Raw genomic sequence first — 13,545 nt, 5'->3', positions numbered from 1 at the left:
CTACAGAAGTTTCCCTTACAAATGTTACTGTCATTTATTAAATATCCAGAAGCAGAGGCAGGTGATGACACTTCTTTATTAGAAAGAGAGCGCAACATGTCATTATGGTAATAAAAAAAGACTACTTTGTAGTGCATATTTATAAAAAAAAAGAAAGCTAGCTTTTAAATTAGTCTGTATAAGTCTTCAGTCAAGATTTTCATGCTATATTAAAAATTCGAACATTCACACAAATCAAAATGTTGTCTTATAAAGTCCAGGCAGGGAAGGTCAGGCATCAGGAGGAATGGTATCAGAGAGGATCATGGGAGAGCCAAGTTGTAACTCCTGCTGCAGCGATTCCAGATCAGCTGGCGTCATGCGGTGCACCTCGCTCCAGTCAGAGAGCAGGGAGGCTGAGAGGGGGGCCGAGTCGTAGCTGCAGGGAAATAGAGAAAGCATTAAATTATCCCTCTTTTTTATATTATACTCATTTAAATAGCATGAGTGACAACACTGTATCATTGTAATGAAAACTGATTATTTACAGTATAAATGCATTGCTGGTCCCACAGCGAGTATTTACATTGTTATAATAAAGGGACAGTGCAGATAAAAGGCAAAATTGAAGTTATTAAATATTAAATAACGAGGCAGGCACACATTTATAAAAGAAAATAAGTACACATCGATAGTAAAGCCAGTAATGCATTAAAATGGCAAAAGAGTATATATTGCACAACTTGAAAATGTTGTGTTTTTTTTTTTAATGAGGGAGAATGAGTTTTTTGTGAATGGGTAAAGTTTAAGCATGAAACTATCATTTCATTTTGTATAACTAGTTTTAGACATTGGATTAGTTTGTGAAAGCAAACCAGGCTCACTATGTATTAGACCTTACCTGTCACAGTGTTGCAGGTCTGTGAGAGACTGGTTGAGAAGGTCATCGAGGTCAAAACCCACGCCGTACCCGGCCCCGCTGCCTTTAGGGGTGACGGAGAACACCGGTGGCAAAACGTCCTCCACCTGACAGGAGAAGAAGAGGAAACGATGGGTCAACTGAACTTCCTGAAGATCAGTTCAAGGCAAGCAGGAGATATGTGACATTTCAATCTGTTATATATGTACACAATAGAATATTTTACAAGAAAGGCACACCTGGGACTTTGAGAGCTGCAGTGTGACTGTATGGATGTCAGGGGCTACAGAGGGCCCTTGCTGTCCAGTGTCTGTGAATCCTAAACTGGGATGAGGCTGTGAGGGGACCCCTAAAGCCCCACAGAGAGGGTTTGTAGTCTGTGTCCTGGATTTCTCTCCTATAGAGGTACACAGCTTCTCCATCGGACCATTGGTTGCAGTCGAGGGGTTCGGGTGGGCGTTGAGGTTATTCTGGCGTCTGATATCAACATTCCCATTTGTCTCTCTGCTGGTTAATGTCTGAGCTTTAGCCAAAAAACTCTCCAGGGGAAGCAGTTGCGTGTGAGGTTGAGGGTCAGGCTGGGTTTGAATCTGAGGTTGGAGAAAGCTTGACGGAGGAGGCTGCGGTTTCCTGTTTGGTTGTGGTTGTTGCGGCGGCCTCGTCTCGAGATGCTGCCCGTTCCAATTCCCCAAACAGCTGAAACCACTCTGTCCGTTGCGCTCGCTGTGAGGTTTGAGCGTGTTGTTCTTAACAAAGCCACTAGTGACCGACATTATATCCATCCCTCCGCTTACAGCAACGGCCGCGTCCGCTGAAGGTTTCCTCTGGCCCATGGAGAAATGTAAGGGCGGTTGCTGGGTGCTGGGAGGCTGAAACAGGCCCTGCTGGTTAGGTTTAACTTGTGAGAGTAATTGTTTAATAGCTTCCTTGGCTGTCTTATTGTTCACGGCTCCTTGAGTTTGATCACCGATAGCTACACCCCGGTGGGAGTTCACATTACAGTCGTTGTTCTTTGCTCCGTCGTTATTAGGAGAGTAAGATTTCTCATTGCGGCTGTCCATCATCTTTGTCCAACGTTGCAAAAGGCTTTTGTCGTCGTCACTCAGCAGAACCCCACCCAGCGAGTCCCCCTGCCTTCCCTCTCTTCTCTCCTTTTCCTTTATTTTCCTCTCCCTCTCTCGTGCTCGTTCCTGCCTCTTTTTTCTTTTCTCCTCTCTTTCCCGTTGGCGCTCCTGAGCTGTGACTGGCCGACGCGAATCTGGAACTGAAGACAGGGAGGATGATACACCTCCTCCTGCGGCAACGTCTATGCCCAGCGCAGAGGTACCTCCATCTGCAGTGAAGATAGGAAATTATGTTAAAGGGACGTCTAGAGTCAATGATATAAGAAGATATGAAAAACAACAAACTTACCACCCCTGGCTTTATTTCTGAGAGCTGATTTCAATAAAGCCGCTTTAAGAGCAGCTTTAGTATCCTCTGAAATGGCTCCTTCTTTTCTGGTCCCCTCTCCGCCACCTGGAGGAGGCCGGGCATTCTTAGACAGTGACTGTGAGAGGGTCTGAGACAGAGACTGGGCCTGAACCACGGAGAGACTTAGGGAAGGCACAGTGGCGGGTAGGGGGGTCATGGTTTGAGCTGGCGTTCCTGGAATAGATGAGGGAGCCTGGGTCATGTTCTGGTTCTGCGTGGGCTGACTCAGAGGAGCCTGACTTCCTGTTAGCTGCTCCTGCACCTCACTGTCTCTCATTGTTTCTGACAGAGCATCCTGACCAGACACCGGTGTTGTTAAATCTATAGTTTCAGGCTGACCACTGTCTGAGTTGGCACTGGGCATGTCCACATCAACTGGGCCACTCTCGCTTTTGGAAAGTAGAGGCAAATGATGTGTCAAGTGAGGTGGGGCGGCTTTTAAAAGAGACCCAGTTGTAAATGTGTGGCTCCCTTCTGCTGGTGTGTGATCTTGTTGCTGTTGAGATTCCACTTCCCTCATTTGCTGTTGTTGAATCTGTGCTGCTTGTGGGTGTTGTGCCATTGGAACCAGTGTGGATTTGTTTAGGTGAACAGCAGAGGGCTGAGCATTACACTGGTTGCTGCTTTGTGCTGCTGCTCTGACGTTTGCCCTTGCCAAGGGCCTGAACTGCAGTCTTTGACGGCAGCCCTGTTTGTTTTGATGAAAGTCCTGGATCTCCATCAGAATGGCCTCTTTAATTTGTTCCCTGTTCATCTGAAGCTTGTCAAATTCAAAGTCAAAAGCTGGCACGCATATTGGCTCATCATCTGGGTCGTGGTACTTTGACAGGTAAGGATGCTCCAGCGCTTGCGTCACACTGATTCTCTCACGAGGGTCGAAGCTCAACATGTTTAGCAGCAGGTCCAAAGCCTCGGGTTCAGCTTGTGGGTACAGTTTGGCCAACGGTACAGCAGACCGTGATGGAAGACTCTGGACATAGGAGCGCACCCTGTCGGCTCTAATAGTACTTATCAACCCCTCAGGAGGAGTGCCTAACACACCCAAAATGAGCGTGAGCTGGTGGACATAGTGCTTCCCAGGAAAAATCTGCTTACGGCCCAACATTTCCGCAAAGATACAACCCACAGACCACATGTCAATAGCCAGGCTGTAGTGATTCAGAGACAGCAGGAGTTCAGGAGCACGGTACCATCGAGTTGCAACATATTCAGTCATGAAGGAATGAGACTCCTCGGGGTGAGAACTGAGACCCCTTGCCATGCCGAAGTCTCCAATTTTTAGCTCACAGTTCTCGTTCACCAACAGGTTGGAGGGTTTGAGGTCGCGATGGATGACGTTGGCAGAGTGCACATATTTGAGGCCGCGGAGCAGCTGGTACAGGAAGTAGCGCGTGTGCTCTGAGGTGAGCGTCTGGCAAGAGTGTATGATCTGGTGCAGGTCACTCTCCATCAGGTCCAGCACCACGTACCTACACACATTGGAAATGAATCAAAGTTAAATATGTAGGAGATATATAAAGTATAAGATGATATCAGCTACAAAACCTATCTACATTTCCACAGACATAATAGTGTTGAACATAAACACATTTTTAAGGTTTTGTTTTAATCTGTTTAATTTAGCCACATTTGATCAATTTCCAAAATGCATATTTCAGGTCCACATTTTTGTTATTACATTCGAAGTTTTTGGATATTGATCAACATTACTGAATGCTCGAAATGGGTGAAAAAATTGTGAACGTCAAGATAAAGGGGTATATTGCAACTTGCTGTAAAAACTGTTGTAATGTTTAGTTGTTTTTAAATGTGTTGACTAAAATCCGACATCCAATTCTTTCATCCAAATCCCAAAGTATATAATAAAAGTTAATATTTCCAGATATTGACTTTATAATACACTTGGGGTTTACAGATGTTTCAAGTCTGAGGAGGAACATTAAACAACCGTTAAAAAATACTTACACAGACTTGAAGGCAGAGTGAGGAAGGTTAGGCTGCAGGATGTCTTTGATGGCGATGATGTTGTCATGTTTGAAGTGCTTGAGAATCTTCAGCTCTCGCAGTGTGCGTTTAGCATTTGTCAGCACTTCAAAAGCATTGGAGATCTTCTTTATCGCCACCTGCTGGCCTGTGAAATGTAAAGACGCCCCAATGAAGAGTTAGAATGACAATATTAACTGATAATAGTATTCAATATTGAGGATTGTAGTTCACACAGAATGCGTTTATTCTTCATTAAATCAGTCCTACCATTGTCCCTTCTCCTGGCAGAGGAAACGACGCCATAGGCCCCTGTGCCGATGGTTTCTATGACATCATACTCCTCTCCAACGTCAAACTTCACGTCCAGAGAGTGTGCTTTAAGCAAAGCCAGGTTTTTTTCTGCTGTGCTGGTGTCTGCGGGGCCTCCTGTTGCCTCGACATTACCCTGGTTCTGGTTTTCTCTGCTTTTATCGGTGGCCATTCTTTCAGGTGACATGGCCACATTCGGATCATTTTTTCCTTCTCCCTCCTCAGTTGACATGTTCCTGTAAAGAATCAAACAATGGCAAAGTATTTTTATATTAGGATGGTTATTTTCTAATATTGATTACAAGACGGCAAATGTATGCAAAAATCACAGAAGATAATCAAACTTATGTACAAAGCTACACTACATTATATCAGCCCAATTTAATCAATCTTATGTTCATAATTGCAAATTAAAACAAAAAAAAATTATAATTCAGCCCTACTCAAATGTGAATATTGCCGCTCTTTGTACATCAAATATCTTCATGTTTTGATGTTATAAATGGCAGATTAATAAATAACCTTTAGTAGTAGCAACAAATAGATGTGGCATTTATGAGAATAATACAATCCTGCATTTACACATGCATTCTTAAAACACAATATATCGGCATAACCTAAAGGTGGGTAAATTGTGTTGCCTTACAAAACATACTGGTCCATTACTTACTGCTTGTTAAAATTAGTTACTGTGTCCTAATAATCTATCCTTAGTTAGACAACGAAATAAACGCAAAAAAACAGTGATCATCTGACGCTGAAAGACCAGAGATGAGAGCCACGGATGTGAATCAAACAGGTAATAATCTGTATTTTGAATCTAATGTAATAGTATCAAAGTTTGAAGGGGTATGTACTATATATGTACATGGGAAGGGTTTGCTTGCTGTTGCTATATAATTGTTCTGTATGTGTTTATAAAACCTTTCACTCAAATCTTTTACTCTCACCCCGGGCCCCCAGGAGCCAAATCAGGACTGTTTCTCAAAAGGTCAGTCAGGTCAATCAGGTAAAGTAGTCTGAACAGCATTATAGATAACACCTATTGGATTCATACAATGATTTGCCAATTTAGTAACAATATGGATTTAACAAAGGTATTGTTTGCGACCAGACGTAGACAACAAGCTGACCATCAACTATCCATTAGGCCTGGATGTCAGTCAAAACCTGTAGCTCTGTCAAAAGAAGGATTTAGGTTACAGCTGGAGTCTGTTGACCAATACATAGGCAGAGAACAATTCTACAAGGAGTTGTCTTTAAGGAAATGCTAGTTATTTTACTACATAGAGGATCAAATAAACTAATTAGCCTACATGATAAAGACGCAGCCTTACCCACTTTTGACGCAGGGGCGTAGGCTAACGTTACCTGAAGCTGAGGCTTTCTGTGAACGTAAACCGTTAAATAATGTCCATCTCGGTTTATATTACCAAATAGGACACACATAAAAACGTGTTTCGAAGTGAAGGACTAGACTCTCACCTTGTGAACCACCCACAACATTCGTAATTGTGTTTTTAATCCCGTAGTAGTACTGCTATCTCTTGTTTTTGTCTGCCGCTTCCTTGTACAGTTCCTTGTTCTGGTTTGAGTGACATGTGGCCGGCCAACCACGTTGGACGACGTCCGAGAGATTGTCCAATAAAGAGCAGATAACGTGATGGGAGGCGGGACATCACCGCAGACAGTAGGGTCTCTGTTTTTGGGTGGTAGTAGTGACGCTGTTTTCCAGGATACATTTTCGGAGGGGCCATATTGGGACACATTTACCTGCATTTAAACCTCTTTGTATATGTACTGGACTTAAATAACAACTAGTGAAGTAGAACAATACATACTACCACTAATACCTTCACAATTACTAATTACTAAACTGATAAAAGGTCAATAATAATTACACTAATAATTTAACTTGGAGCCTGCATGTATGATTGATGGATAGACAGAAGAATGGGGAGATAGACAAAAGGGAGACACGGATAGATGGCTTTGAAATCAAATACAAACTTTAGTTGTTGCGTAAATTAATTATGCACAGTGATGGCTAGTAAATAGTCTTAATGCTTACATTTATTAACTTGTTTTATTATTCATGTGTTGATAGTTTATACTTACAATACTTATTTGACATCTTCATATCCCCTATAAATCAAGAATCAAATAATCAAACTTTTCCTATCACAATAACGGCCCGTCTACACTACAGGCATCTACACTACACTATACTACACTACAGGGTTAAATAGTCTATGTATCATGGTATAGCTGGCACTTAAATTTAACGCAACTTTAATTAGTAATTTGGTCATGTAAACAGATGTGAACACATAATTTATTAACAAGGTTGACACAATGACCTTTTTGTTTATAATGTACTCTAGTGGTGCAGGCATGTAATAAGAATAAAGTAGTTAAAAATTAGTTATAGGCTATGTACGGATAAAAGCGTCAGCTAAATGCTATGTAATGTACAAAAACAACATTAAACATGTCGTATTTTTCCAGCTGATAATATAATGTACTATGTATAACATTTGAATGCAGGCCTGCTACTTTAAATTGATTTTGGTGTAAATTAGTACTTCTTCCAGCAGTGATTTTCTAACACCAAACAGACTGAAGTCCACATTAAATACAGTGTAAACAGTCCTCCTGGCTGGTCTAGATCCGGCTGTCCAATGAGAGGCCGAGACAAAAACCACCGGACCAATCAAAACCGAGAACCCAACTTTTTACGTCGCTTCCCAGGAAAACAATTTAGTGAAGTTTGGAAGGAAACCGAATCGGACATCTACAGTCATATCAATAAACTGAACTGTAACAATGGCATTGCCGAAATGGGAGAGAAAGACGCGGGTATTTCTCTGCGTGTTCGGTTTGTTCTTGTCTGTTTATGCGCTTCACGTCGAGCTGTCCCGAGAAAGTAACCCAGATTACAGAGCGATGTGCGACCTGGGGGAGTCGGTGAGCTGCTCCAAGGTTTTCACCTCCAGGTATGTTAGCTATTTCTCGTGTGTTTGCTCTTACCTGCTCAATTGTGCATAATCCCTATACCGCGACTTGTACTTCAGCGACAATTGAATGATTTCATGCTTTTACATGATTTTATTAAATCTGCATCTCCAGCCCACTGCCACGTGTTAAAATCCTTTAAATGCTTTAAACCCCTTAAATCAGATACTGATCTACAATACCAAGTAGAACATCTTCTTTACATGTTTTTGTTTTATAAGCTGCATGCCTATATGTTTTACAGGAGATATAAACCATTTTGTAGGCTATCTATTTACTTTGTTTTCAATATGTCCTTGTTATGTCCTGACTGTCCCTTTTTCTTTTTTGGCAGATGGGGACGTGGCTTTGGTTTGGTCCAGTTTTTTGTTGCCGCAGATAACCCTCTGAACCAGCCCAACAGTGTGCTTGGCATCATATTTTACACTCTGCAGATGGGCCTGGGTTAGTTTGTCATTATCAATATCCCCTGCAAATTACAGTGCAGTTTTGAGTGTTTTTATGCAAAGTAATGTATGTAACATTCAGAATGTTAGTCAACCATAGCTGCGCCTGCCTAAAAAAAAATTAAGTAATCATATGTCATGCAGGATTTCACCAACATGACTTATCTAACATATATCTAACTTTTTTTTTTTCAGGTCTGTCTCTGTCCAAAAAAGCAGCAATGTTGTTGGTCTTCTTCTCCTGGGTGTCTGTGGCCGGCTCACTCTACCTTGCATCTATTCTCGCCTTTGTTCTGGGGGATTTCTGCATGGTCTGTGTGTCAACATATATTGTCAACTTTGCGTTGCTCTTCACCAACATCAAACGTAGAAGAGCGTTTGAAGGAGTGAAGGAAAAGGCTGGATAAAAAGGGACACTTGTGAAATTCTACACCTGAAGCCTCACTGGATCTGAAAGCACGTTGTCTTCCACAGTTCTTCTGCATGCTGTTCAGACCTTGCAGAGAAACAGGACTGGATATGCATCAATGAAAATGTACATGATGATCTTTAGTACAGAAACCTGTAAGAGCTGCTGTCATTTTTGTATAAGAATGTGCATTTGTGATGGTGAATACACATCTTTGAACACTAACTCTTGTCTCATGTGATTAAGGCCTGGCTTGTGAAGAAATGTAAGATCCTAAAAATGGGAATACATGAATCCACATTTTAAAATACTAGGTGGTAAAACAATGAAGAGACATGCAGTTACTCAGTGTACCCAGGAGATAGAGCCAAAAAGCACGAGATAATCAGGGTGAATGTAGAGGTAAAGTGTTATTTTGAAACCACAGTATTCACATGGTTAAACAAACATGTAATGTGATATGGTCTTCAGAAATAAAATGGCTAACTGCTTGCTTACCAGGTATGATTTTTTTTTTTTTCTGTTGCCAGCTTGTGTTGTTTGGAAGGTTAATTATTTGCTATGATCTCAAGAATCTTTTTGAGATGAAGAACAAACATGAAAGCTGCAGGATAATGGGATAAATCAGGCCTTTTGTGCCGAACAAACATAGCTAATGTTAGCTACATCAACTGACAGTGGGTGTAAACTGAAAATTGAGGAGTATAAAAGTAAGTTGATGAGACCGGCTATGCGCCAAGCCAGTCACATTTAGGTCATCTGAAATGGCGCATAATGTAAGATTTTATAACTTTCTGGTTTTGCATCCGTCCAATTTGTTGCACAAACATTTTTCACTCACTACAGTCTATGTTACATAACACCATTTCACGTCCTGTTCAGCAAGTCTAAATTAGTACGGCTGCTATTGATTTGCTGGATGCAGTGAAAGGTTCAAGATGCCCCACCTGTTGAGACACAGCGTAGTTTGTCACTAGTGTTAATTTGATCCAACTGGGCCAAATAGATTGATTTAGTTGTGGCACCGAATCTGTCCTCCTGTCATTACATCAGTTTTGAGTCAAACTGTAGGACTTCATTCCTGCTGCCACTGTGACCTTCATCAAACATCTGATAAAGAAACAATGAAGACAAATGTCATTTTCCACATGTCCATTCACTTTACAGGTAACTACAGTGTCCAAAACAACACCTTGTTCAATTCAACGACAAAGCCTAGACCAATAGAAACAACACAAAAGAAAGTGTCAATCCTTTACAAATGTGTAGAAAGGAGAGAGTTTGTTTCACAATACAGTATTGTTTCAGCAGCTTTGTTAGCATTCTTCCTGACGGTTGATTGAGTGAGGACAGACTGCGTCACAAACAGACGTTCTTCCTCATAAGAGACAGCTTCCTTCCTCATAAGGTAGTCTTCTACATTTTGCCCAGCTAGGCATCAAATGTATATTTCCCAATGAAGAATTACCCCTGTTACTCTAATTAAAGTAACAGGGTTGAAAATCAATGCTAATTTGAGCTTTAACCTCAGGAATTATTGCTAGATGTAGCATGTAATACTACTTTCAAGGCAAGGACAAACTTGGATATTTAATGAAAGAAAGATCATTTTGAAATGAATATGCTTTATTCTGATAATATGAGTAACATGGTTGAGTGGGTTAGAGTGCCACACTCTTTTAAGACTGAAAAGATTGTAAAAAATATGAAAAATACATTTACAAGAGAGGACTTAGTTTTGGTCTACCCATGGCACTAGCACATGGCTTGCTGATGTCACTTCCACTGTGTCATCTGACTTACAGTTTTTTCACTTCCTCTGCCAATCTAAAATGGTTTGGGTAGATTTTACCATTACAAGAGACATATATCAATAGAATAATACCAACAAAATAAATAAAATCCCTATTTTAAATGTTATATTTGACATGCAAGTTGGTCACCAAGAAGCGGGTGACAAGAGAAAAAGGCCATTTTAGGGGGTGTTCGAGAGCTATTTGATCATTTAAATAATATTTTTAAACCACTTTTTCTACAACTTTTTCTACATTTTGTCTCAAGACAAGTATGTTTAACACAACAAGTGCATGTTATAGATTTTTGGGCATGGATTATTATATTTTTTATATGGGGGACATGAAATGTCCTCCAATTCTGGAATGATAGCCAAAGCATTTACAGACACAGCGGCCAGCTTCAATAGTTATAGCAGCTTTTAGTCTGTTTAATGAGACCAGCTCTCTGAGTTTCAGCTCAATTTGAAGCTGGTTCCATGCTTCAGGAGCAGCGTAACTGAACGCCCTCTTTCCAAGTTCAGTACGGACTTTTGGTACAGTTAAAAGGAAAAAGTCCTCGGAGGGAAGTCGATAAGATCATGTACCAAGAATAGCCTTATATATATATGTATATTAGGGCTGTCAGTCGATTAAAATATTTAATCGCGATTAATCGCATGATTGTCCATAGTTAATCGCGATTAATCGCAAATTAATTGCACATTTTTGATCTGTTCTAAATGTACCTTAGAGGAATATTTTTCAAGTTTTTAATACTCTTATCAACATATGAGTGGACAAATATGCTTTATGCTAATGTTTATTATCATTTGAACAATGACAAATATTCTCATGAATATTAAACACAACAACCTCTGCATTACAAATATTCGCCTCAATTCAACCTGGAACCTCTCATACAATAATACAATACGTGTGTGTGTGTGTGTGTGTGTGTGTGTGTGTGTGTGTGTGTGTGTGTGTGTGTGTGTGTGTGTGTGTGTGTGTGTGTGTGTGTGTGTGTGTGTGTGTGTGTGTGTGTGTGTGTGTGTGTGTGTGTGTGTGTGTGTGTGTGTGTGTGTGTGTGTGTGTGTGTGTGTGTGTGTGTGTGTGTGTGTGTGTGTGTGTGTGTGTGTGTGTGTGTGTGTGTGTGTGTGTGATGGATCGTTGGAGCTATGTGCAACTCAAGGCATATGCTCGAACGGGAGCTGCCTGGACGCTGCAATCATGTTGCGCACTATCCGTGCTGAGTGTGCTGACTTTTCGTACAATGTCCCACTGTCTGGCTTCCTGCATAAAGTCAAGTGCTCGGCGCAGTTGTGGCGAAATGTCGTTCCTCTGTTTTCATTTAAACAGCTCCTTATATCCGTTAGCGCAGCTAGCTAGCACCAGATGCTAACAACAACAATACACTTAAGGTCTCTCTCTCGCTCGCTCGGGCCACACTTATGGCGCGTTTCCACTGCACTCGGCCTCGCTCGGTTTGGTTAGGCCTTATTAGGACCGGCTCACTTTAATGCTGCGCTTCCATTACAGTTTAGGAACTGGGGCAGTTACTATAGTAACGCAGTGTAGGCGGAGCCGTGACGTCATCTTCAACGAGAGCCCCGGAAAAACAACACAGCCGTTAGCTCTTAGCACTCAGAGCTCACAGCTCCTCATATCTGTTCAGAAACTAGATAAAAGTTAAACAAGTACAAACCACAGACTGCCTGTGTCATGGTGAATACAGTCGCTGGTTTATTTATGTCTGTATAGGCCGTTGTTGTGAGTGTGAACGGTCGGAGCATATATAACGTTAGCTTAGCCAAGCTCCATTTAGAAAACACGCATTTTAAAAGGGTTTTTCGCCTGCCGTCTGTCTGCAGACTTGTCAAAGCATTAATTCATGGTTTTTACTAACCGGTATCAGTATGTTGTTACTTCGGGCATCATTTTTGAAACGTGTATTACAATTAAATCACGGTCAAATATGTCTTGTTGTAGTTGTAGCCCCCTTGCCAGCGATTCTCTCTCTAGTTTAGCATACTCAGCCCGACTCAGCCTGGTTGTTCCTGGCCCTAGAACCACGATTTAGTCGGGCCAGAAAAAAGGTGAAAAAGTAGCCCCGGGCCAAAACTAGGCCAAGTGGAAACGCAACCAAAAACGGGCCACGCACGGCTCGGCACGCTTAAAGCAGCGTGCGTTGAAAGCTTCACCATTCACTTTGAATGGGGTGACGTCACTTTGCTGGCGTGGCTCGCTGCAAAAGTTGAGCAATGTTCAAGTTTTGAAGCCACGGCAGAAGCGTCAGCCAATCGAATCATATGCCAGTACAAGCTCTAGCCAATCAAACCGCTGCTTGTATGTCAGGGGCGGGAGATTCATGTGATTGGTTGTTGGTCGAGTTTCAGACACGCCCGCCGGCAAGCTTCAACGCACGCCGCTGTGTGGACGGGCCGTTAGAGTTGTACTCTAGTAATGTGTGCTCTAAGTGCACCAGATTGAAGCATTTTACTTTAAATATTCAAACATTTCTTCCCGGGGGGGCATACCCCCGGACCCCCCTAGAGGATGTGATATCCTCACCCCTATTAAAACATGTTCATATAATACTGAATACATTTGAAGCCTTTGATGTATATGACTTATGTCAATACGTTTCTGTTTTTGTAGTGCATTGGTCTTTTGTAGAGATTTTTCATTTATTTTTTATATATTCTATTGTGTATTCCTTGGATACTTTTATTTGTTCTACTGTACGATTTTCTGGCAGGGGGGGGCGCCAGCAAAAATCTCGCCTAGGGCAGCAAATTGGTTAGAACCGGCCCTGATGGTGTAGGAAACGGGCTCCGTGTTACAAGACGGGTCGGGGGTTTGGCGGTACCACTGCAGACTCTCTGCACACACACACACACCGCTGCAGACTCTCTGCACGAAGGAGCCACGGTGCTGCAGCTCCTGATCGGAACGTTCACTAAGCGGAAAAACGATATCCTGTCACAGAGATCTGCTATTTTAAATTGTAAAGTCAACACATATCGACCCCTAAATAAAGTCTATATTAAGAACGAGAGATGTTTTCCCCGGACAGCCCTGGACAGCCCCGGCCCAATTTAACCCCTGGTTAGAGGCCCTATTTTATCAGTATGTCTGGACTGCACAGCAGTTACAATGGTCAAACTACATTAGAACAGAATTGTCCCCATTTTGTCTTTAATAGTTACTAACATTGGATATTTTAATGAGATATGG

General features: G+C 41.8%; 2 protein-coding genes across 2 annotated transcripts; one reads left to right on the top strand and one right to left on the bottom strand.

The window, feature by feature from the left end:
* Positions 1-57: 57 nt before the first annotated feature.
* Positions 58-6,274, bottom strand: mapk7 (mitogen-activated protein kinase 7). Its single transcript, XM_034214390.1, has 7 exons — positions 6,152-6,274; positions 4,625-4,902; positions 4,337-4,502; positions 2,312-3,840; positions 1,138-2,231; positions 881-1,005; positions 58-418 (listed from the first exon to the last, which is right to left on the bottom strand). Exons 2-7 carry the CDS (start codon positions 4,896-4,898, stop codon positions 271-273), a joined length of 3,336 nt encoding a protein of 1,111 aa, XP_034070281.1. The 5' UTR covers positions 4,899-4,902; positions 6,152-6,274; the 3' UTR covers positions 58-270.
* Positions 6,275-7,376: 1,102 nt separating this feature from the next.
* Positions 7,377-9,040, top strand: vkorc1 (vitamin K epoxide reductase complex, subunit 1). Its single transcript, XM_034214488.1, has 3 exons — positions 7,377-7,662; positions 8,016-8,125; positions 8,323-9,040. The coding sequence occupies exons 1-3, from the start codon at positions 7,493-7,495 to the stop codon at positions 8,532-8,534; spliced, it is 492 nt and encodes a 163-aa protein (XP_034070379.1). The 5' UTR covers positions 7,377-7,492; the 3' UTR covers positions 8,535-9,040.
* Positions 9,041-13,545: the final 4,505 nt, after the last annotated feature.

This window comes from Gymnodraco acuticeps, unplaced genomic scaffold, assembly GCF_902827175.1.
Source record: "Gymnodraco acuticeps unplaced genomic scaffold, fGymAcu1.1, whole genome shotgun sequence".
Taxonomy (NCBI): Eukaryota; Metazoa; Chordata; class Actinopteri; order Perciformes; family Bathydraconidae; genus Gymnodraco; species Gymnodraco acuticeps.
The sequence above is the reverse complement of the archived record's forward strand: the minus strand, read 5'-3'. Positions and strand labels throughout refer to the sequence as shown.

Bases quoted from the DNA above. Each gene is read 5' to 3' on its own strand.
- mapk7 (XM_034214390.1), bottom strand. From the start codon at position 4,898: ATGTCAACTGAGGAGGGAGAAGGAAAAAATGATCCGAATGTGGCCATG. The intron at 2,232-2,311 runs GTAAGTTTGTTG...TCTTCACTGCAG, and splicing joins CAGAAATAAAGCCAGGGGTG to ATGGAGGTACCTCTGCGCTG. The intron at 1,006-1,137 runs GTGTGCCTTTCT...TTCTCCTGTCAG, and splicing joins TGCAGCTCTCAAAGTCCCAG to GTGGAGGACGTTTTGCCACC.
- vkorc1 (XM_034214488.1), top strand. From the start codon at position 7,493: ATGGCATTGCCGAAATGGGAGAGAAAGACGCGGGTATTTCTCTGCGTG. The intron at 7,663-8,015 runs GTATGTTAGCTA...CTTTTTTGGCAG, and splicing joins TCCAAGGTTTTCACCTCCAG to ATGGGGACGTGGCTTTGGTT. The intron at 8,126-8,322 runs GTTAGTTTGTCA...TTTTTTTTTCAG, and splicing joins CACTCTGCAGATGGGCCTGG to GTCTGTCTCTGTCCAAAAAA.